This window comes from Carcharodon carcharias, chromosome 22, assembly GCF_017639515.1.
Source record: "Carcharodon carcharias isolate sCarCar2 chromosome 22, sCarCar2.pri, whole genome shotgun sequence".
NCBI lineage: Eukaryota > Metazoa > Chordata > Chondrichthyes > Lamniformes > Lamnidae > Carcharodon > Carcharodon carcharias.
This window is the reverse complement of record NC_054488.1, coordinates 64,713,335-64,738,036: the sequence shown is the minus strand read 5'-3', so window position 1 is coordinate 64,738,036 and position 24,702 is coordinate 64,713,335. Positions and strand designations below refer to the sequence as shown.

General features: G+C 42.9%; 1 protein-coding gene across 4 annotated transcripts in view; it reads left to right on the top strand.

The window, feature by feature from the left end:
* The window catches only part of LOC121293779 (monocyte to macrophage differentiation factor-like), a 41,319-nt gene extending 17,110 nt beyond the window's left edge, over positions 1 to 24,209 (top strand). The window contains exons 1-7 of one of the 4 annotated variants that reach the window (XM_041217100.1): positions 786 to 790; positions 5,590 to 5,671; positions 12,939 to 13,099; positions 17,908 to 17,982; positions 18,907 to 19,008; positions 19,574 to 19,643; positions 20,271 to 24,209. In XM_041217100.1, coding sequence (XP_041073034.1) covers positions 5,594 to 5,671; positions 12,939 to 13,099; positions 17,908 to 17,982; positions 18,907 to 19,008; positions 19,574 to 19,643; positions 20,271 to 20,474 — 690 coding nt within the window. In that variant the 5' untranslated portion in view covers positions 786 to 790; positions 5,590 to 5,593 and the 3' untranslated portion in view covers positions 20,475 to 24,209. Of the gene's footprint in view, positions 1 to 785; positions 791 to 4,141; positions 4,401 to 5,102; positions 5,238 to 5,589; positions 5,672 to 12,938; positions 13,100 to 17,907; positions 17,983 to 18,906; positions 19,009 to 19,573; positions 19,644 to 20,270 lie in introns of those variants that run through there. The other 3 variants (XM_041217098.1, XM_041217096.1, XM_041217097.1) reach the window with 3 other exon arrangements.
* The last annotated feature ends 493 nt before the right edge of the window (positions 24,210 to 24,702 follow it).

Sequence of the window (24,702 nt, the reverse complement as noted above, 5' to 3'; positions counted from 1 at the left end):
AAGCCTTGGTGAGTAAGGGCTCACTGGCTGTGGCATGAGAGCAGGGTGTAGTGTTGAAATGGCAAGCGACAGGGAGATCTGGGTAATGCTTGCGGACAGACCGAAGGTGTTCTGCAAAGCGGTCACCCAGTCTGCGTTTGGTGTCTCCTGTGTAGAGGAAACCACATTGGGAGCAACGAATGCAGTAGACCATTTCAACACTCCACCCTGCTCTCATGCCCACATGTCCATCCTTGGCCTGCTGCATTGTTCCAGTGAAGCTCAACGCAAACTGGAGGAACAGCACCTCATCTTCTGACTAGGCACTTTACAGCCTTCCGGACTGAATATTGAGTTCAACAATTTTAGATCATGAACTCTCCTCCATCCCCACCCCCTTTCTGATTCTCTCCCCCGCCCCCCCCCCACTTTTTTCCAATAATTTTTATAGATTTTTCTTTTCCCACCTACTTCCATATTTTTAAATGTATTTCCATCCATTGTTTTATCTCTACCTTTTAGCCTTTTTTAATTCCTTCACCCCACCCCCACTAGGGCTATCTGTACCTTGCTTGTCCTGCTTTCTACCCTTAGCACATTCCTTAGATAATATCACCACCTTCAACACCACTTTGTCCTTTTGTCTGTGACATCTTTTGGTTATCTCCACCTATCACTGGCCCTCTATCCAGCTCTACTTGTCCCATTTCCCCCTCCCTTAAATCAGCTTAGTTCTGTTGAAGGGTCATTCAGACTCGAAACGTTAACTGTGTTCCTCTCCACAGATGCTGCCAGACCTGAGTTTTTCCAGGTATTTTTGTTTTTGTTTTGGATTTCCAGCATCCGCAGTTGTTTGCTTTTATCTTTGGTTATTTGTCACCTGATATCTTCTTAATGGCTCGTTGCCAACTTATTTTTGATTATATTCCAATGAAGCATCTGGGAACATTTTACTACATAAATGCTGTGCTGTATAAAATGCCTCTGTGCTGTACAAATACAGGCGGTTGGTGGTGTGACTATGGTGACAGCTATATTGTGATTTGCTGCCTTCTGCCTGTGAGGGACATGGTTCATAGCTTGAGGTTAGAGTAATTGATTTTATCTGATGATGAAAATTAATTGGAAACATAATCAGCTACTGCTTCCAGAACATGGGACACACGGTACACTTATTTTTAAAATTGTAACTTAAACTGAGCTATTAGATTGCAATCAAATAGTGATAACCCTGTGATTTATTGACCAACACTCAAAGTCACTAACTAGTTTACATAGAGAACTGAATAGAATTGTGAAATGCAATTCTCTGAAACATTGGTAAAAACGCCATGTAAATAAAGCAGAATTTAATTTATTCAGTCATTGTAAATCGGCAATAGGTTTCTTTTGTCTTGGTAAAGCTTTAACTACAATTGAATTCACATAACAACATACGTGAATTGATGTCCCAAATAGAAATAAATGGTAATGATCTGAAAGCCATTACAGATATAACTGTAAGTGACCAGGGCTGGGAACTGAATATTCAGGGGTATTTGACATTGTGGTGAGTCCTCCGGAGGTTCCCAGCATCACAGATGCCAGCCTTCAAAGAATTTGATTCACTCCACGTGATATCAAATGGCTGAAGGCACCGGATCGTGTAAAGGCTGTGGGCCCTGACAATATTCCAGCAATAGTACTTGTGTTCCAGAACTTGCCATGCCCCTAGCCAAGCTGTTCCATACAGCGACAACACTGGCATCTGCCTGGCAATGTGGAAAATTGTCCAGGTATATCCCATCCACAAAAAGGAGGACAAATCCAACCCAGCTAATTACTACCCCATCAATCTACTCTTGATCAGCAAGAAAGTGACGGAAGGGGTCATCAACAGTGCTATCAAGTGGCACTTGCTAAGTAATAAACTGCTCACTGACACTCAATTTGAGTTCCGCCAGGGCCACTCAGCTCCTGATCTCATTACAGCCTTAGGCCAAACATGGACAAAAGAGCTGAATTCTAGAGGTGAGAATGACTGCCCTTGACATCAAGGCAGCATTTGACTAAGTATGGCATCAAGGAGCCCTAGCAAAACCTGAAATCAATGGGAATCAGAAGGAAAACTCTCTGTTGCAGTCATACCTAGCATAAAGGAAGATGATTATGGTTGTTGGAGGTCAATCATCTCAGTTCCAGGAGTTCCTCAGGATAGCATCCTAGGCCCAACCATCTTCAGCTGCTTCATCAATGACTTTTCTTTCATCATAAGGTTAGAGGTGGGGATGTTCACTGATGATTCCACATTGTTCACCATTTGCAACTCCTTAGATACTGAAGCAGTCAGTGTCCAAATTCAGCCAGACCTAGACAATATCCAGGCTTGGGCTGAGAAGTGGTAAGTAACATTTGTGCTACACAAGTGCCAGTCAATGACCATCTCCAGAAAGAGAATCTAACCATCGCCCCTTGATGTTCAATGGCATTACCATCACTGAATCCCCCACTATCAATATCCTGGAGGTTACCACTGACCAGAAACTGAACTGGACTAGCCATATAAATGCTGTGGCTATAAGAGCAGGTCAGAGGCTAGGAATCCTGCAGCAAATAACTCAGCTCCTGACAAAGCCTGCCCACCACCTACAAGGCACCAGACAGAAGTGTGATGACACACTCTCCCCTTGCCTGGATGTGCAGCTCCAACAACACTCAAAGTGCGACACCATCCAGGACAAAGCAACCCACTTGATTGGCACCCCATCCACAAACATTCACTTCCTCCACCACCGACATACAATGGCAACAGTGTGTACCATCTACAAGATGCACTGCAGGAACTCGGCAAGGCTGCTTACCACCTTCCAAAACCATGGTTGCAACCATCTCGGAGGACAAAGGTGGCAGATGCATGGGAACACCACCACTTAGAAGTTCTTCTTCTAGCTAATAGAGGTTGTGAGCTTGGAAGATGGTATCGAAGGAGCCTTGGTGAGTTGCTGCAGTACACCTTTGTAGATGGTACATACTGCTGCCACTGTGTGTCAGTGGTGGAGGGAGTGGATGTTGAAGGTGGTGGATGGGGTGCCAGTCAAGCAGGCTACTTTGTCCTGGATCGTGTTGAGCTTCTTCAATAACAGTCTTTCCCGCATATAGTTTATGTGAATGCCATTTACTCCTCGTATTCAATGGCAGTATAGCACGTAAATAAAATTAGAAATATTTACAATTATTTTCCTGAAGTAATTTGCCCTGTACATCACTTTTAAACTGTAGAATTTAGCTTAAATAATCTACTGTTTGTAAGGCATTTCTTAATTTCTATTCTTAACCTGCCTTGGAATCCTAGACAACTACGAGAAAGTTGATAGGGTTATAGGACTGACCGTTCTGTAATTGAAGAGGACTCTGAAGAAGAGTCAGACTCAATGTTAACTCCATTTCTCTCTCCACAGATGCTGTCAGACCTGCTGAGGTTTTTCTAGCATTTTCTGGTTTTTTTTTATTTCATGTTTCCAGCATCTGCAGTATTTTGCTTTTATTTTTCTGTAATTGGAGGTTTGATGACTGGCAGAAGCACCCTGTTAGTGGAAAATACCGCTCATGCAGCAACTGCATAGTAGCAGCATGAAGTGGCATGCTTAGCTGCTCTTCACATTTTTGAGGTCTATTCAAATTACCCTGGAAAGACAAAGCATCTCAAATTTGAGCATGTCATTCTTATTAGCAATATCCATTCCTCTATCTCATTTGCAACTCTCTGTCCTAATATTTCACGTATAACTTATTTCAGTTTTCTTTCTCCGTCTCCTCTCTTTATAGTTGTAAAGCCCAATTGTGTTCTCTCACCTCAAATTTGGAATCAAACTGGGATCTTCCTATACTTTCTGGCTGAATTCCATGATGGGTTATTTTGAACCGCTGGGCCATCATAATACTTGTTTGACCATTCTGGAATTTATTTCCTGCGCATCTAGTAATTGCAGTGGAAGTTAAAATATAGGCAGTCAGATTTATTTATAAAAATTTTCAGTGTTTGATGTTAGGCTGGTCTTGTGACTTGCAGCTTAGGCATGCAGAACGGTATCCAGGCAACACCACAGTGCACTGTGAGCCTGGGCTTGTCGCTCTTGATGGGCTTGGCTATACTGTTGCCCAAGATGATTTTCATCTCCCCACAGGCATGCAATCCCTTCACGTAAATACTTTACAAAATCTAACGCTAACATGAAACCACCTCTCCATTCAGTAAGAACATTGATCAATGACTAATGCACAAAGCGGCAGACAGGACCTAACTACTGGGCATCCATTTTACATATAAACCACCTTCCACCAACCAAACCCCTCTATTAGATTCCAGCCTGTTACTCTTTCCTGACTATCTATTGTTCTATATTTAAACCACCCGAACCCCTCCATTAGATCCCAGCTTGGAGGTCAGTTCTTGTTGCAAAAGTTTATGCTTTACTCACAAACTATAGTAAAGTTTCAGTGGCTTATTATCCATGTGCAACCTTTAGTTTTAACTGTTTGGCTAGTTCTGATCCTGCAGATACTTTGTTTGGTGGTGGTTATAAGACAAGATGGTGAATATTAGCCAGTGAAAGAAATCCATAGTTCAAGAAAGAATGTGCAGTTATACATTGCCTTTCATAGTATGCCAAATACTTTTGAAGTGGAATCACTGTTGTAATGCAGGGAAATTAGGTAACTAATTTTTGCAAAACAAGTCCCCACAAACAGCACTGAATTAACGACCAGATAATCTCTACTTTTTAGTGATGTTGGCTGAAGGGAACAGTTTGGTCCTTTGGAATGCTGTAGGGTAAAACTGAGTAGGAATTGTTGGGATTTTGTTTGGATTAGATTGGATTTTAACTGGCATTGAGGGCACACCTAGATGCAGAGCTTTTTACTAGCCTATTGAAAGATATGTTTTGACATTAAATAGCTCTGAATAGAAGGACTGTTGTGGGTGGTGACAATCATCTAGATTTACCTTCACTGGGTGTTAACTTCCTTTTTAAAAATAAATATTGAACCAGGGAAGTCATCTTATTCTGTGACATTGCACAATAACCCTACCGGTTTAACAGCCGAATAGATAGAAGTGCAGTTTAACTGCTAAATTAGAAGCAGGGCAAGAGCTGCGATTAGGTGTTCCTGCATTTTAAAAGAGCCACATTGTGAAGAGAAAGCAGCTGCTTTGTTATGGAAAAGTTCTGTACAGTTCCAGCGCAGATCATCATGGGGAGGAAACGTGCATGGTCAAAGTAAGATGTGTAGCCATTAACCTGACTTGTGGAAACGGGATACATGGTTGTTTACTGTGATGGTTTGAGTGAGGTGTCTAGCTCTAACTATCTGCTGTATGCATTAAATTGTAGTTTCAGTACAGATCTGGTGTTCCTTTTCACCCCCCTCACTCACCACCACCCCACCCCCCCCCCCAAAAAAAAGGGGTAATTTCAGTTCAGTACAATTTCTGATTCCAGTTTGGATATTTGTGGGGGAGCTTTTTGTTGATGGATTTTAGCTTCAAGCTCCAGCTGAAAATTGAGTGTTGTTTGACTTGTTTGACTGTTTAAATTACTGGATTAATAAACTCCCTTGCTTTCTTTGTAGATTTATGAATAACCGACCTCCTGCTAATTCCCGGTACCAGCCCACAGCCTATGAACATGCTGCAAACTGTTACACACATGCAGTAAGTTTTCCAATCTTCTGCTTTATAATGGTGTGGTTGGGAGGGGATGAGGAGAAAGAAACATGCAAGCACCAACCTTTGCTATTTGAGGTTATCCAACTGTAATGTCTTCCCCTGTCAAAAGCATGGGTCAGACTAGACTATGGTTCAACACAGATTGCCCCACTGCCAAATATCTCATGGAAATGGCTATTTGTTGTGTGGTCCTAGAATCTGAGTGTTAGTGAGCCACACAGATATGAGAAGTGTTTTCATGGCCCTATACTCTTTGGAGTTTAGATGAGTGAGAGGCAATTGACACACACACAATTTTTAAAGGGCTTAAGTGTGTAGACACAGGTTATTTCCCCTAGCTGGAGAGTCTAAAAGCAGGGGGAATAGTCTCAGCATAAGGGGTTGCCATTTAGAACTGAGCTAAGGAAAAGTTTCTTCACTCGGGTTCGAGAGTTTCTGGAATTCTACACTAGAGAGCTGTGGGTGATTGAGTATGTTCAAGACTGAGGTCGATAGATTTTTGGGCACTGAGGAAATCTAAGCATGTGGAGGGAGGATGAGAAAGTAGAGTAAGCTTGAAGATCAGCCATGATCATATTGAATGGCGGAGCATCTCCAGAGGCCAAATGGAGGCTCCCCTCATGTTCTTGCTTTAACATATTTACTCTTGGTGCTGTAGTTGCAATCTGGATTACAGGCAAAAATTGTAACTCTATAATTCATGCCTTTGCCTTATGTATCTTTTTTTGTCATTATCACCTTCTGTATAAATAATTATCTTTATGTAACAACATTCATGAAGCATTTATAGTCCATTAAATAATTTAGAAGTGTAGTTACTGTTGTAATGTGGTACATGTGCACAGCTACTACAATGTGAGAATAACAAGATCATTTGTTTTCAGTAATGTTGATTAAGGGATAAATACTTGGCAGGACCAGGAAGAAAACCCTTGCTGCTCTTTGAATAGTGCCAAGGGGATCTTTGATTTGCACCTGGCGGCACTGATGCGGTCTCAGTTTAATGCCTCACCCAAAACACAGTGCTTCCATCAGTACTGCACTACATCAGAACTGTACTGAGAGTTCAGCTTAGCTTTAGTGCTGAAGTCTTTGAAGTGGGACTTGAACCTGCAACCTGACCCAGAGATGAATGCTACCTACAAAGCTACGACTGGTACTTTGCGCTTTGGATAGCGTACCTGAGATGCAACAGTCAAAAATAAAAAAGCTAATGCTAAATGTCAACAAGGTGTTAGCTATTCTACTCCCCTTTTTAAATAATGGCTGTGTTTTTGGTCAGGCACTGCTAATTTCCCCAATATTGTGGAGAATCAGTTTTGACTGGGAGGAATAAATCGTTTAATTGGTTGTTGCATCTTGGGCATGAGCGCTTGGGCTAACCACATTCAAAACGGGGGATAAAAGCAAAAAACTGCGGATGCTGGAAATCCAAAACAAAAACAACAATACCTGGAAAAACTCAGCAAGTCTGGTGGCATTTGCGGAGAGGGACACAGTTAACGTTTCGAGTCCGAATGACCCTTCAACAGAACTAAGTAAAAATAGAAGAGAGGTGAAATATAAGCTGGTTTAGGGGTGGGGGGGTTGCGTGGGACAAGTAGAGCCAGTGATAGGTGGAGATAACCAATAGATGTCACAGACAATAGGACAAAGAGGTGTTGAAGGTGGTGATATTATCTAAGGAATGTGCTAATTAAGGGTAGAAAGCAGGACAAGCAAGGTACAGATAGCCCTGGTGGGGTGAAGGAAACAAAAAAGGCTAAATGGTAGAGATAAAACAATGGATGGAAATACATTTAAAAATAATGGAAATAAGTGGGAAAATAAAAATATATATAAATTATTGGAAAAAAGTGGGGGGATCGGAAAGGGGGTGGGGATGGAGCAGAGAGTTCATGATCTAAAATTGTTGAACTCAATTTTCAGTCCGGAAGGCTGTAAAGTGCCTAGTCGGAAAATGAGGTGCTGTTCCTCCAGTTTGCGTTGAGCTTCACTGGAACATTGCAGCAGGCCAAGGACGGACATGTGGGCATGAGAGCAGGGTGGAGTGTTGAAATGGCAAGCGACAGGGAGGTCTGGGTCATGCTTACGAACAGACCAAAGGTGTTCTACAAAGCGGTCTCCCAGTCTGCATTTGGTCTCTCCAATGTAGAGGAAACCACATTGGGAGCAACCAATGCAGTAGACTAAATTGAGGGAAGTGCAAGTGAAATGCTGCTTCACTTGAAAGGAGTGTTTGGGCCCTTGGACGGTGTACCGGAGAAAGAGTTGTAGGAGGGGGCCAGAGTTGGACTGGAGCAAGGAATGTTCCACATACCTCATAGAGAGACAGGCATAACTGGGGCCCATTCGGGTACCCATAGCCACACCTTTTATTTGGAGGAAGTGAGAGGAGTTTAAGGAGAAATTGTTCAGTGTGAGAACAAGTTCAGCCAGAAGGAGAAGAGTAGTAGTGGATGGGGATTATTCGGGCCTCTGTTCGAGGAAGAAGCGGAGAGCCATCAGACCATCCCGATGGGGGATGGAGGTATAGAGGGATTGGACGTCCATGGTGAAGAGGAGGCGGTTGGTGCCAGGGAACTGGAAATTGTTGATATGATTTTAGGGTGTCAGTGGAATCACAGATGTAGGTGGGAAGGGACTGGACAAGGGGAGAGAGAATGAAGTCAAGATAACAAGAAATGTGTTCCATGGGGCAGGAACAGGCTGACAAGATCGGTCAGCCGGGACAGTCCTGTTTGTGGATTTTGGGTAGGAGGTTGAAGCGGGCCGACCAAGGTTGGGAGACTGTTAGGTTGGAAACTGTGGGAGGAAGATCGCCAGAGGAGATGAGATCAGTGACAGTCCTGGGAACAATGGCTTGATGTTCAGTGGTGGGGTCATGGTCCAGGGGGAGGTAGGAGGAAGTGTCTGCGAGTTGACGTTCAGCCTCTGCGAGGTGGAGGTCAGTGCGTCAGACAACAACAGCACCACCCTTTCAGTGGGTTTGATGACAATGCCAGGGTTGGACCTGAGAGAACGGAGTGCAGCAAGTTCAGAGAGAGGCAGGTTAGAGTGGGTGAGAGGAGCAGAGAAATTGAGATGACTACTGTCGCGCCGACAGTTCTCAATGAAAAGATCAAGAGAAGGTAAGAATCCAGAGGGAGGGGTCCAGGTGGAGGGAGAATATTGGAGGTGGGTAAAAGGATCCGTTGAGCGGGGTCAAGGACGTCCAATCCCTCTACGCCTCCATCCCCCACCGGGATGGTCTGATGGCTCTCCACTTCTTTCTTGAACAGAGTCCCGAACAATCCCTATCCACCACTACTCTCCTCCGTCTGGCTGAACTTGTTCTCACACTGAACAATTTCTCCTTCAACTCCTCTCACTTCCTCCAAATAAAAGGTGTAGCTATGGGTACCCGCATGGGCCCCAGTTATGCCTGTCTTTTTATGGGCTATGTGGAACATTCCTTGTTCCAGTCCTGCTCCAGCCCCCTCCCACAACTCTTTCTCCGGTACATCGATGATTACTTTGGTGCTGCTTCATGCTCTCGTCGGGACCTGGAAAAATTTATTAATTTTGCTTCCAATTTCCACCCCTCCATCATTTTCACATGGTCCATCTTTGACACTTCCTTTCCCTTCCTTGACCTCTCTGTCTCAATTTCTGGTGATAGACTGTCCACCAATATCCATTACAAGCCTATCGACTCCCTTAGCTACCTCGACTACAGCTCTTTACACCCTGCTTCCTGTAACGACTCCATCCCATTCTCTCAGTTCCTTCACCTCCGTCACATCTGTTCTGATGATGTCACTTTCAAAAACAGTTCCTCTGACATGTCTTCCTTCTTCTTTAATAGAGGTTTGCCACCCACGGTGGTTGACAGGGCCCTCAACCGTGTCCGGCCCATCTCCACATCTGCTCTCACACCTTCCTCTCCCTCACAGAAACATGATAGGGTCCCCCTTGTCCTCACTTATCACCCCACTAGCCTCCGCATTCAAAGGATCATCCTCCACCATTTCCGCCAACTCCAGCATGATGCCACCACCAAACACATCTTCCCTTCACCCCACCCCGGCGGCATTCCATAGGGATCGTTCCCTCCGGGACACCCTGGTCCACTCCTCCATCACCCCCTACACCTCAACCCCCTCCCACGGCACCTTCCTATACAACCGCAGAAGGTGCAACACCTACCCCTTCACTTCCCCTCTCTTCACCGTCCAAGAGCCCAAACACTCCTTTCAAATGAAGCAGCATTTCACTTGCACTTCCCTCAATTTAGTCTATTACATTCGTTGCTCCCAATGCGGTTTCCTTTACATTGGAGAGACCAAACGCAGACTGGGTGACCGCTTTGCAGAACACCTTCGGTCTATCCGCAAGCATGACCCAGACCTCCCTGTCGCTTGCCATTTCAACACTCCACCCTGCTCTTATGCCCACATGTCCATCCTTGGCCAGCTGCATTGTTCCAGTGAAGCTCAACGCAAACTGGAGGAACAGCACCTCATCATCCGACTAGGCACTTTACAGCCTTCCGGACTGAATATTGAGTTCAACAATTTTACATCATGAACTCTTTCCTCCATCCCCACCCCCTTTCCGATTTCCCCCTTTTTTCCCAATAATTTATATATATTTTTCCCCACCTATTTCCATTATTTTTAAATGTATTTCCATCCATTGTTTTATCTCTATCTTTTAGCCTTTTTCGATTCCTTCACCCCATCCCACCCCCACTAGGGCTATCTGTACCTTGCTTGTCCTTCTTTCTACCCTTAATTAGCACATTCCTTAGATAATATCACCACCTTCAACACCTCTTTGTCCTTTTGTCTGTGACATCTTTTGGTTATCTCCACCTATCACTGGCTCTACTTGTTCCACCCCCCCCCTTAAGCCTGCTTATATTTCACCTCTCTTCTATTTTTGCTTAGTTCTATTGAAGGGTCATTTGGCCTTGAAACCTCTGCACAGATGCTGCCAGACTTGCTGAGTTTTTCCAGGTATTTTTGTTTTTGTTTCAAAACAGGGGACTGACTCCGACCCCTGGTGGTTTTGTAGAAACAGGCTGTTAGAGATACAGGTCGACAGTTCCTTTTTTTTTGTGTTCTGTATTGTCTGTGATTGCATGAGTGCGTCCTCGTTTACTTGGTCTACAACTTATGGTTGTCACGGAAACCAAAGCAAAGGAGGCATGTAGGGAGAAAGGGCAAAAACACTGCTTCCGCGTCAGTTCTACTGATACTCCTGTGTAGAATGATCTTTGGGCTTGTGATATTGCCCAAGTCCTGAACCTGAGCTTAACAGAAGCTGCAGAGAGTACTTAATGTGGCAGGCAGCATATGTGGAGAGAGAAATAGAGCTAACATTTCAGGACAATGGCCTTTTGTCAAGACTGAAAGAAGATAGAGATTTAACAAAGCCAAGGAAAGAAGGAGATCGAGGAAGAACAAAAGAGGGAGTTGAAGTGAATGGCAGGAGTGACTCAATAACAAAAATGCTGACAGTACGAGGCAAAAGATGATAATGAGATAAATATTGAAACAAAGGGATAGATCTGGGGAAGATGTCAATGCTTTCAACAGAGGAGGAAGGAAGCTGGGAAAATCTGTGAAAGCACCTGCCCTGTAGATGACTGACTGCCAAGTGTCTATTATCCTGCATCGAATCGATGAGAAGCCTACAACCTTCTGCCTTGAGTTTTAACTGCCTTCTGAAATGGCCCAGCAAGCCACTCAGTTGCATTCGAGGCAGTGGCTCACCACCACCTTCCCAGCAATTGGGGTTGAGGAGGAGATTCAGTAACCCTGAGACCCAGACGGATTCAAATCCCATAATGGCAGCTAGTGGAATTTAAATTTAATTGATAAATCTGAAATAAATAGCTAGTCTCAGTGATGGTAATTGTGAAACTACCATCAATTGTTGTAATAACCCATCTGGTTCACTAATATCCTTTTAGGGAAGGAAATCTGCCATCTTTACCTGGCCTAGTCCACATGTGATTCCAGACCCACAGCAATGCAGTTAACTCTTAACTGTCCTCTGAAATGGCCCAGCAAGCCACTTGGTTCAAGGGCAGTTAGGAATGGGCAACAAACGTTCCACATCTCATGAATGAGTTAAAAAAAAAAAAATCCCTGAAGCCAGCAGGAGCGTTTCTGTTAACCCTCCCCACCCCAACCTGATGGCCCCTCCTTAAAATCCACCTCTTTGACCAAGATTTTAATAGTCTTGCCTAACATCATCTTTGACTTGGTGTCAGTTTTTGTTTGCCTGACTGCCTTGGGACGTTTTTCCACATTAAAGGTGCCATATAAATTGCAGTTGTTGTAAGTGTTCCCTGTGAGGTGCAACAGCTGAAACAGATAAATGTGACACCAACCCATACAGACTGGCAGCTTCCATCCCTGCTCTGTGAAAATCCAACTGGCCAATATTTATACCTCCAACATCAGTATAACAGATTATCTGGTCATTATTGCATTGTTGTTTATGGAATCTTGCTGTGCGCAGATTGATTGCCACATTTCCTGCATTACAGTGACTGCACTTCAAAAAGCACTTAACATTTGTCTGTAAAGTGCTTTGGAATATCCTGAGGTGAAAGGCACTGTGTAAATGCAAGTCTTTCCTTTCATTATTCAGGTTGATTGTTTGTAACTTAATCGATTGAACTGAAACTAATTCTATCTACACCTCACATCCACACAATGTGCCCCTTCCAGAAAGGATCACCAGATGGTTATTTGCTGAACTCCTGAACATTTATGCCCCTCTGTCTTGCACCCCATGATCCTAACCATGTTGCACCAAGATCAGTTTTCCCTTCTAACATTCTGTTTAAGATCAGCTTACTTGGCACAGATCCTGTCTGGGTGTTTCTCTTCCCCACTCATTTCAGGTGATCAGAAACTGTCATGTGTTACCTCTACGCAGTAGAATAGTCCTTGGTTGTGCAGCCCCGTAGCTTAATTACACAGTGCTGTGTCACACAGGCCCTCTAACTTTCTCACATGCAGTCAAATATTAGTTTCTTGTGGGCGCCTATTGTAGATTCCCATTTCTGAAGTACAGAGAATTGCAAGAGTCAAGAAATATGTGTGACTGTCTGCCACGAGGGGGTACCTTCTGGTTACCTGCCCAGCAATATTGGGTTGGGTGAGGGCAGGGTACCTTGACCAAGGGGCAAAGAAGCCATCAAAGATATTGGAAAGGTTAGAGCCACTGAATTGGAGTGTGTGTTTCTTCCCAGTTCCTCATTTTTCCAGCAATTGTTGGGAGCACGCTACTTCATCGACTGTCAGATGACCGATGGAAGAAGATCACAGCCTGGATGTATGGTGTGGGTCTGTGTGCATTATTCATCGTTTCCACCGTCTTCCACATAATTTCATGGAAGAAGAGTCACTTGAGGTAATACATGGTAATATTTTCCTCCCCTCTCCTGCAGAGGTTGGCTTTTTCATGGGGTGGAAGTTTCACAGCCACAGGTATCCTGAAATATTTCCTATAGATGTCTGAGATTGGACAGTCACCCAAACTGTTTGGCTGTTGAGAATGTGACAACTGAGCCTGATCCTGGCCTCAACTGATGTTCACCCTCTTAGTAGGACTCCCTGGTAGCGATCAGAAGCAGCTCAGTTTCACCCTTCCTAACCTGGGGTGTTGAGAGACCCTAACTGTTGTACTGAATCAGAACAGAAGTGCATGGAACCTCTTTGTAATATAAATGTTGATGTAAATCAATTTACTGGGCCTGCTGAATCAACTGACTTTTTAAAATATGGATGTAGTTCAATATTAAGAGGGAAATAATGAATTTTGTGTGTGCGTGTTTCCTCTTGCTTGCTTGCTCTTTCTCACTCTCCACCTCTCTCTCTCTCTCAGTTGCATTTATTTGCGACTCTAGTGGATTGGATCAGATTTCTGATTGGTTTCCTTGGAGGACAACAGTGATTTTCTGTAATTTAATCCAGTTATTGTCAGACAGGCAGGCTTCAGAGCTGCTGGTGTTGCTGTGATTGAATAGTGACTGGGGAAGGTGAGAATGGTGATATGGTAAAATGGAGCTATTGTTAGCTTTGTGAAGATCCTTAGTTTCTAGCATCTTGCAAGTGTAATTATAGTTGTCCTTGGCTGGTTAAAATAAAAGATGTTGTACCCTAGTTAGTGTTAATTACCTCTTGGGAGTTCTATGTTTTTCCTTCTGGAAATTATAATTCTTTCATTTAGAATAAAGGAATCAAGGTCAATGCTACAACTTTTAGGGCAGAGATACCAATTAAAATCCAACAACTGGGTGTGGTTATATAGATATTTGAGGGGCCTAGCATCCTTGATTCCCTGCCAAGCTGTACACCCTCAAGAAGTGTGTGGTTAGGGGAGATCCTTGTGTCTCAACTCTCACTTATGATTCCAAGTAGCTGGTTGTGCACATCAGTGGGCATGCCTCGGGATCTCAACGTGGCAGCTGTGCAAAACTGAGTGAAGGGCCCATCAGCTTCAGCTGGTGTGGTGTGGGGACTTCACCCCTTCTAATATGCACAACGGCTGGGAATGGTGGAAGAGCGAGAAGATCCTAACAAGTTAGTAGGACAATGGCTCGAGGTGGAGACCAGCAAGGTGTGTGAAACACCCAAGGGCAGAGTCAAGATGCTCAAAGGCACTGTGGCCTGTCACCTGTGAACAGTCTGGGACCTCACCAGTATAAGTCCCATTGTTAGTCATGGCAAGTCATAGTTGAAAAAAAGGAGATACAGAAGAGGTTGAGTCCCTGCAGCAATTCTGTTGTAAATAGTGAGAGGAAGAAGCCCTTGGCTAACGAAGTAACTAACATTTATGATAAAGTTGCCCTAAGCTCACGAGAGATTAGCTTCTGAGCCTGATATTCAGTGCAAGAGGTAGCGTCTTGAGGATTGGAACATAAGGGCTTTGTCAGGCAAGAAAGCTTGATTATATGCATACAGGTAATGATTGGGCACTGAGAATTACCAGGACTTGCAGAAGTAAGATGGTCAGAATCTGGTCAGATGGAAAAGAATTGTGCCTTATTTGTTGGGAGATGAGAAACGTAGGAATCATAGTAAACATAAGATGCAAGAGATCAGTTCAAGGTTACTGGCCAATCTCAGAGCGATCATGATTAAGATCGATCTGGTTGTCATACAAGTTTATGCTCTGACACGAGATCACAGCAGGAAATAGGCATTTTATGGTGACAAGTGTTATGGTCAAATTAAATCAACTGCTGTAATTGTAATGGGCAACTTAAATATGAAAATTGGTGAAGGAACATTAGAAACACATGTCAATCAATATAGCCTTGAGAAATGAAGGAGGAGAGAGACTGATACAATTTTGCCAAGAAAATGGTGGCAGGCACCTTCTTTAAGCAGCCAAAAAGACTACTTGAAGTCCAGGTGATGTATATAGAAATCAAATAGATTGTGATGGTGAAACAACATTTTAGAACCAGTTTGAAGAACATTCGAACAAAATTCTGAGAGATCCTGGTGGGGGATATAAATCCAGAGCACTGTCTCCTTGTGGCAGAAATTAAGTTGAAATGGAAAATACCAAAAAAGAAAAAGATGTGTGACCATTTAGAGACATGTTGAAGGATGAGAACATCAGAGGCATTGGCTCTAAAGTAAAAGAAATGTCCCAGGATTGGGGAATCGGAACAGAGGTCTCAGAACAAGAAATGGAAAGCAGAATGCAACATGCTGCAATATTACCAAAATAGGAAAAAAAAAGAGACGAGGTGTAGATGGCAGATGAGATGCTAGCAACGGTGATAGAGAAAAGAAACACACCTGAGTATGATGAAATTGAAAAGAAAACAAAAGTAACAACAGAACATCTAAAAGCCCTTGGAGAAACGATTAGAAGTGATAACAGAAATTTGTGATCAAGCATATACCAAAGGACACATTCCAAGAGTCTTGAGACTTCATTATTCGTTGTTACCTAAGAAACTAAAGCAATGGAGTGCTTTAAAACTACAAGTCTAATCAGTAACCTCATTAAAGTGATGCTGAAAATCATAATAGAAATAATAACACATTTGAAGCAGAAACTGATGAAACAGTCTGGATTTAGACCTGGAGTAGAAACAAGAGAGGAACTATTTAATCCAACAACAATGTTCAATAAATATCTAGAAGTAAACAAGAACACTTATGTTTCATGGACAATGAAAGTGTTCAATCATGTCTATTAACTTTTGGTGATAAACGTGTTGTTGAATTGTGACATTGACAGTTAAGATGTGAGATTTAACGAGAGCTTATATTGGGACCAAATAGCGAGCATCAGGCTAGAAGATGGACAACCAGATATCTTTCAAGTGAAGAGATGAGCACAACAAGGCTGTGTACTGTTATCAGAATTATTCTGTCTGTACACAACAAATGTTCAGACAATTAGATGCACTTCTAGGGGTAAAAATTAGAGGCAAAAACACAAACTTGCGGTACGCTGATGACACAAGTGCCACTCGCAAAATCAGAAGAGGCCCTGCAAAGTATCATAGATCAAGTTTAGAATGTGGATTGAGTATGAATACCAAAAGGATAAAAACAGTGGTAGTTAGAAGGAATACATTAGAAACTAGATTGAAGTGGATGGTGTCACACTGGAACAAGTGGATCACTTTTTGTCTATTTAGGACAAATGATAACAGGAGATGGTAGATGTAATGTCAAAGTCTGAAGAAGGATAGAGATAGCCAGAAGCAATTTTGTGAAGATGAGGGTGTGTTAGCCTCAAGAAAACTCAAACTTGTAACGGGGAAAATACTCAAAGTGGATAGAATGGACCTTCTTTCCTGTCTGCTTCAGAAACCTGGGCAATAAATAAAGATCTGGAAGAAAATCGAAGCCTTTGCAACATGGATGCTAAGACGTATGCTAAAAATTCCATATACAGACCAGAAGACAAATGAAAAGACGCTTGAAATAGCAAGAGCAAAAAGAACTGTTTAAAAAGTGACATTCAGAAAAGAAAATGTCAGTATTTCAGCCATTTGAATTCATCAGAAAACCACTTCTAGAGGGCAACAGAAAGAGGGGTCACCCTAGACAAAGTTTGATGTCAGACGCTACAGAGCGCTTGCAGACTAGTGACGGTGCATGTGTGAGGATAGCGCAAGACAGACGAGCATGACAGAAGATCTCTTAATGGGAGTAGCTACAAACAGCAGCAGAGGTGACACGAGCATGGCCACAGTGGTGAGCAGCCCTTCTGGTCCAGCACATGCAGCAGGTCTTCCATCACCCTCCACATCAGTCTGACCAACCACCACGTTTGCATAGGTGTGAATTCCTTCCTTCTGATGCCTATCCTATAAGAAGGGCTTCACCAAGTCGGACGCCTTGCGCAAGTATCAATGTGAATCGTGTTCCACCCACGTGTTGGTCCACCCAAGGCGCACACCTGTTCTTTCAGCTTCGAGGCCTTAGGGAGCATAAGCGAGCACAGAGGGGTCTACATGGGTCAGCGAGCCTTCTGCTTTGACAAATATTTGCCATTTTCTGTCAATCAACAATGCACATATCCACCCAGAGCAGGGTACAAGCAACTCCAGACTTGCCAGCTGATGTGCTTCAGCAGTGCCCACATCCAATTTCCCCTCCACTCACCTTTTGTGGAATCTAGGCGCATACAAAGTTACGAAAGAGTTTTCAGGATCTCCCATAAAGGAGCACATGTGCAAATAACTTTATTTGCTTTCTGTCTCTCTGGCCATTGCTCCTCTTAATTTTTAACTCCTATTCCTTCTAAAATTCAAATGCCCTTAATTTAACAACTTTCCTTCTTTCCTTCCTTGCATGTTTTAAGACTGTCTCATGCTTACATAGCACTTCAAAACTAGCCTTCCTTATCTCCTGTCTTCCTCCTACAATCTTCAGACTTCTAAAAATCCAAACTTAACATCACCTAAATACTAGTACTTTTTACCACGTCTTCTCTCCTGTCCCCCAGTGTCACTCCTCCAGTGTTGCAGTGTTCTGCATTCTGACTCTAGCCCGTTTACTAAAGTTTCCACAAAATAATAAGTCAAAATTGTTAATGATTTCCTAGTTTATGAAACTTGTTTATTTCCATTCTGACTGCCTTTGATGTGTGTGTGCGCGTGCGCAACTGGCAGTTTTGTTTGGTGTTTGCACAACTGGTATGGGGAAAACTATGGATGTTAATCTTTTTCTCCTATTTGATAGAACAATGGAGCAATGCTTCCACATGTGCGATCGAATTGTCATCTACTTCTTCATTGCATCTTCTTACGCACCATGGTGAGTGTCTTAACCTCTTTTTTACAATGAATAAAGATCTATTTTTGATCCAAGTCTGGAACATTGAAAGACAGCATAGAAATGACTAGCCACTAAAAAATACAGAGGAGTTGGTCCACATTACATTCAACACTGATAAAACTGGAAGAGTTCTACAGTCCACAGGCTCCTGTGTTTTTTTGCTGAGGCATTTTTCTGGCAACGAGCATTACTTTGTTGGAAATAATTGTGATTAAAAAGGCACATACTATATTGAACTCATTAGCCATACTGGATACCTCTTGGCAAGTATGAGTGCTGAAATCAAGAGGGATCTGTGCATCTAACTGGAACGCTCAAATTTGGACTAATTTTGTTCTCTAGTTTGAGCCCCCTATGCTGTCAGCCTGTCTCATCCTATCTGATGCAGCAGCTTAACAGCTGATACTGGGTACGGCAGAGATGGATACAAATTCATTTTCCTGTGTGTTGAATTAGTCGAGTGGCAGTTGAGAATTTTTTTTAACCTCAGTAGCCCTGAAACGTAGAGGGTGAAATCTGCCTGTGGTCAGTTCCTAAGGATTTTCCTGACTCTCTGCTCGATGAAGACAGGAATGGGCTTGGCTCTGATGGTCAGCACAGACACTCTGAAGCTCACAGGTGAAGAACAGTCACACGGGCGACTGGAGGACAGTAACAGCAAGCAGCAGTAGAACTTCAGCAAGAGACAATGCTTTCTGGAGAGGGAGTGAACCGTGAACCTGCACTTGCTGTGTATTATTCAACACATCCCCAGTCTGAAAGTCCGTCCAACATAAGAACATAAGAACTAAGAGCAGGAGTAGCAATTCAGCCCCTCGAGCCTGCCCCGCCATTCAATACGATCATGGCTGATCTCATTTCCGCCTCAACCTGTTACTAATTAAAAATATCCTTCTATTGCAGGTTAAATCTCCGGGAGCTTGGGCCTTTGGCATCTCACATGCGTTGGTTCATTTGGATCATGGCAGCTGCTGGTACCATCTACGTCTATTTATATCATGAACAGTAAGCAATTTTTCAAGAAGCTCTACTTCATTCAGAACAAAGCAGCCAGCTGGTTCAGCATCCTATCTGCCACGTTAAACGTGCACTCCATCCAATGCCTGCACACTGTGGTTGCAGTGTATACCATCTACAAGATGCACTGTAGCAACTCATCAAGGTTTCTTTGGCATCATCTCAAACCTGTGAAGGAAAAGGCAGCGGAAGCATGGGAAAATCATCACCCTAAATTTCCCTTCCAAGTCACACGGCATCCTCACTTGGAACCATGTCACCATTCCTTCACTATCGCTGGGTCAAAATCCTGGAACTCCCTCCCTAACAGCACTGTGGATGTACCTACATCACATGAACTGCAGCGGTGGCTCACCACCACCTTTACCAAGGCCAATTATGGATGGGCAATAAATGTTGGCCTTGCCAGTGAAGCCCACATGAGAAGGATGACTACTTAAAAAAGCTCCTCTATATCATCTTTGTTTAAAATGGCATCAGTAATTAGCTGAGAGTACAATCAAAGTTTAATTGAAATATATTTTATTCAGACACTTGTGTTTTCTTTGTACAGGTATAAGATTATTGAGCTGCTATTTTACTTGACAATGGGATTTTCTCCCGCTGTGGTGGTTGCATCTATGGTAGGTGGCTAGAAATAATTCTGTTCCATTACCCAGTTTATAACTTAACTTATCAACTCAAACAGTTCAGGCTTATCACACCTCCATGGACATAAAAACATTAGAATTTTTAGAAACATCAGACTCACTAGGCCAACAAACTTGCCTTATTTTGATTAATGTGAATGTCACCTCTGCTTACTCTCTTCCCAGAAAGGAATTTAAATTGCCCCATGAATCCAGATGTTCCGCTCTGTTCCGTTTCCTTCTGTGAATTTTCCAAGTAACTGATAGCACAATTTAATCAGTAATTCTGTACGATGACAGTATGTGACCCTTACCCTGAATTAACAGTGACTGTACAGTTAATGAGCGCCCTTTGCCTTGTATAAACAGCAATTCTGTACAGGGACACCAAGTCACCCTTAACTTGGTGCTATTAATGAGTAGTTTTAAATTTACTCTTGCTCCCTCAAACCCTCATCAGCACAGTATTTTTCAAGTTATTCTTCTCTCCCCTCCTACCCCGCAGTTCTTTTTCCTGTGTTTAATGGGCCACTGTAGCCACGCTGTTTCAATTGAATTAATTGACTGAATAAATCAAGAGTGAGTTTAATTTTTGGTCTAATCCCTGCCGTTCTGATGCAGCCAAACACTGACGGGATCCACGAGCTGGTGTGGGGTGGTATGCTGTACTGCCTGGGAGTGGTGTTCTTCAAAAGTGATGGGATCATTCCTTTTGCCCATGCCATCTGGCACATCTTTGTGGCTTTGGCTGCAGCGGTACACTACTATGCCATCTGGAAATACTTATACCGGAGCTCTGCAACACCCGTGTGGAAGGACTTCTAACCTCCAGGCCAGCACCATTGGTGCCATCAGTTACAGTGTTAATCAATTTATTTGAACAATATATTAACACATGGGAATGGACTGGAAAAGACTGTGAGACACTGACTTTGGCCTATGTTCAGACGACCCCCAACTGTGATTGAACATAGTCGCATCCTCTAGAGACTGATATGAAATTCTAACAGATCCTCAGGATGGTTCCTTTCCATTTGCGTGTTTGATTTTGCCCTGAGTTCGCTGTTTTTTAACCTGTTCTCTTTCCTTTTGGCCCGCCCACCCACCCTAAACTTCTTGATTTTCTCTCATGAAATTTCAAGGACTTCGATTTGACTTGATAACGTTGCAGTGATTTCCAGATCTTGACTGTACTCTGGTTTTTGTGATTGAAGTGCAAGGATGAATGGAGCCAGCTTAGGAACAGATCTGCAGCTTACCTTTTATAAAGTGATTCATGGCCTCATAGGATTATACAGTTTAACATGAGCACCCACAGCAGTCTGAACTGATACATTCCAATTGGGTGACGTTTTGTACCTCGGCTTTAGTTGCCAAATTTTAGACTTTCTCAGTGATTCTGGGTGGTGCTTTGGGTGGGCTGGTAGTTTCCCTTCACATTTGTCGGTAAGGAATTTAATTAACGATTACTGTATTTCTACATAGCATTGCTTCAAGTGTGCTGTTGTCAGGTGACCAGCTAATGAACAGACGTGTTTCAAGAACCTGTCATACATACTCTATCACCTTGCAGAGAGTGCATGAAAATATCCCAACAGTATTGTAAGTTGGTTTCTGTCTATTCCAGCAATGGAACGATGGTGAGGAATGCAACAAAAGCACTTTATTTTGGTTTGGTCATTGCTACACAGCAAACTGCACCTCGCGTGCAGAGAAATCCTTAGGTATGTCCAAATCATTACTGATGAGGTAGTCGGTTACCTGAAGCGATGATTAGAGAGATTCTGATTCCCTGATTTTTACGAGAAGTAATTGTTCTTGTTCTGCTCTATTGAGCATGCTGCAGTTCTCAGCTTTGTATTCTGCATTCTCCTCTTACGCTAAATTGGCCAGTCCAGGAGCTGTTGTAGCTCCTCTACTCCGTGACTACTCCCACCATCTTAAGACTGTGATTTAAGCTTAATCAATAAATGGTTTACATTTTGTCAAGTCTTTGCCCAACCATGTACAAATATTTTTTTGTATGCAGCCAATGCATTCTTAGAAAATGGCCCTACTCAGTTTAACAACTTCCTTCCACACCCTACCCCTTCCAAAATATGTTCACAATAAAGAACATGAGGTTTCCAGCCTGGATTACAGTTCCCACCATGTGGAAAGGGCAGAAGACCAATTCAAATCTACCTATAACAGAAAGCTGCTGGAAAAGGGGAGCCAGAGACTAGACGTCATTCACTCAGGCTGGGGAAACTCTATTAGAGTTCCACACAGACATGAATTGTCGTCCGTGAAGATAAACGGTTAACTTGGTGCTACCCACCAGTGAGAGTGAACCTAATTCAGTGTTTCTGTTACAATACTCCATAGATGAGTAAAATACCTCAATGGCCATGTTTAGATTTCAAAGGTGCTTTTATGTCAGTCTAAACAGAAATCCAGGTGGCATTTTTAGTAATTCATTAAGTAATAAACTTAAGCTCAGATCCACTCTGACTCAGAGGTGGCAGTGTGTCAGGTTGGGGAGAGCTATTGTCTGTAAGGCCACGTGCCAGAGTTTACACCAGTTTCCAGAGTAGTTCAACATTAGGTGATGCACAAGATGGGAGACATTGGCTCAATATCTTCAACCACGTGCTGTAAGTCCTATAAGAGTTTGCAGCTACAAAATAGGGCGCAAGTAATGGTACCCACTGGGTAAAATGTGGCTCAGCTACCATGTAACCTCAGCGCAGAGCTGGACTGGATTACTGGTTCATTATCACCATAGCTTATCCTGTTCTCTGTTATCAATTCATCTGTGTGTGTAACACATATACAACAGATTAGTTAATTAGCGGCTTTTATACATAAGAGCTGATCGAGATGTGCACCAGCTAGATGAGAGAATAATCCCCTCTTTGACCAGGCTTGCTCTGTCCATGACTGTGTCAGGAGTCAGATCATCAACCCTGGAGCTTGTTCCACATATTTGCTTGGCCAGGGTTTACTGTGTAACTGTTTGAGATATAATTCAGATGTTCAGTTATGCATCTGAGGAAGGGAGGGGTTGCTAATAACTTATGATGTTTGTGAGAACCGGGCTGCTGATTTGTGTTGTATTGACAAGGGTTGTGTTTATTTTCTATCATGCTGTAATTCTGTGGTTTGTAATCATTTGGGGATTTAAATAGGTGCATGCCAAGTTTTGTGGCCAGGATATCTACAATTTATTTTTATATTCCTGATCCAGATGCTGTACTCCCCAAGTGTGAAATGTTTACTAAGTTTACAAGCAATGAATGCTGCACCCTAGTGGTTATCTCTAGCATGCAAACTGACTGTGCTACCTAAAGCTTTCTTTCTAACTCCTCTGTTGAGGATCGCTTGTAAATCACTTTTATACATGCGCAGGTTCCAGACTCTGTGCGCACTTGAACTTTCACACTTTGTCAAGAACTTTGTTGTTGTCACTAGTTTGAATGCTACAGGGTCTGTGGAGTCAGTATTGGGCACTCAGCACAACACATACCGGAATGAAAAGAGAAAACTGTTCCCAGTCATTCCAAATGGAGGATTTCAGGATAATACTTGATTTTCCTCTTGGTTCTGGATTACTGGCTGATCTGCTTTCCCATTTCCTTCAATAGATTAGGACATTATTTAACCCTGGAGTTAGGGAAAGTATGTGACTTGGATAATGGGTCTTATCTGAGTTTAAATGTACTGTATTAAGAGTAGAGGTTATAATTTGTGTGTATTTAACATACACAGGATACACAGGGCACACCAAGAGCTCCAGATATTTGAGATAAGCAGCTGATTCAGCCAAGTGTTCCTGTTGAATGGTGCCTGGCATTTTTCAATGCCCTCACAGCTGCTTTTCCTTTTTATTCCCTGCCATCCCACCTGTTGAGTGCCTGCCCAATCTTGCAAAGTTCAAGAGGAACTTGCAGTTTTAGGCCAGCTACAATGCAGAGAATAAAATTGCTGCTTTTCTTCTGGAGGAGCCTGTGATGGAGCAGGTGAGACGGGGCAACTAGCATACTGAAGTTAGCCAGTTGCAATAGCCCTCAATCTTGGCCACATCAGAGGAGACAGAAATTAATTTCTCTGCTCTGACCAGACTATCTAGCCATCACTGTACCTGAGATTTTCCTGGGATAGACTGCACTACTGCCTCTTAAGGCAATATGGCCTAGTCCTGAGACCTGGAAAATTCTGACCCGAAATTACCTGCTGGATCAGCACTCTGCTCCTAACGTTTTTACTAAACTGTTATAAATCTGACCACTGATGGGCTCAGGTCCATGAAGTGTGTACCCTCATGGCTTCTCTGTCCATTATACTGCTGAGAGTTTATAAATTGTTTCTGCTTTGAAGCCCAGTCTCTTTTTGAAATATTTCATCCATCTAAATGGATTCCAAAAAATCTTTTTAAATAAATTCAAATGTTAGAGTCTGCATTGATGTGACTCACATTGATGTATTGAGCCTTTTGCTGGGAGTGTATGTTTTCAACATGACTGTACTATGTATCTGAATGAACCAGACTGCAGCTAAATAAAGGATGCATTTTGTGTACTGATGGTTTTTATATGGTGTAAATACAGACCAAATGAGGAAATAATGTTTATAACTTCTGCCAACACCTGGGTGTTATCACCCACAGTTGGAATGGGTAAGTTCACAAAATTCAAGGGTTTCCTCCCTGAAACTCCCACCAACTCTGACCTCTTATGTTCTATATAGACATCTCACTAAAAACACGAGCTAACTCATTCTACAGAGCATCACCAGCTACCCATCTAGTTTTATCCTCCTACACAACCAAATCTTCATTTGTAATTTTCTTCCTGCAAGAATGTTTGTTTCTTTTCCTCTCCTACAGCACTGAGTCTTACTGGAATCTAGTTCTGTTGGCACCCTCCAATTACTGTCCCCATCAAATACTCCCGACACAGGTACAGAGTTAGACATTTCACATAAGGTAGCTGAAAGTATGTGGAGGTGTTTAATTCGTTGCTCTGCACAGGATATTGGACAGGTTGGTGTTACTGCACCACACAGTCATTGG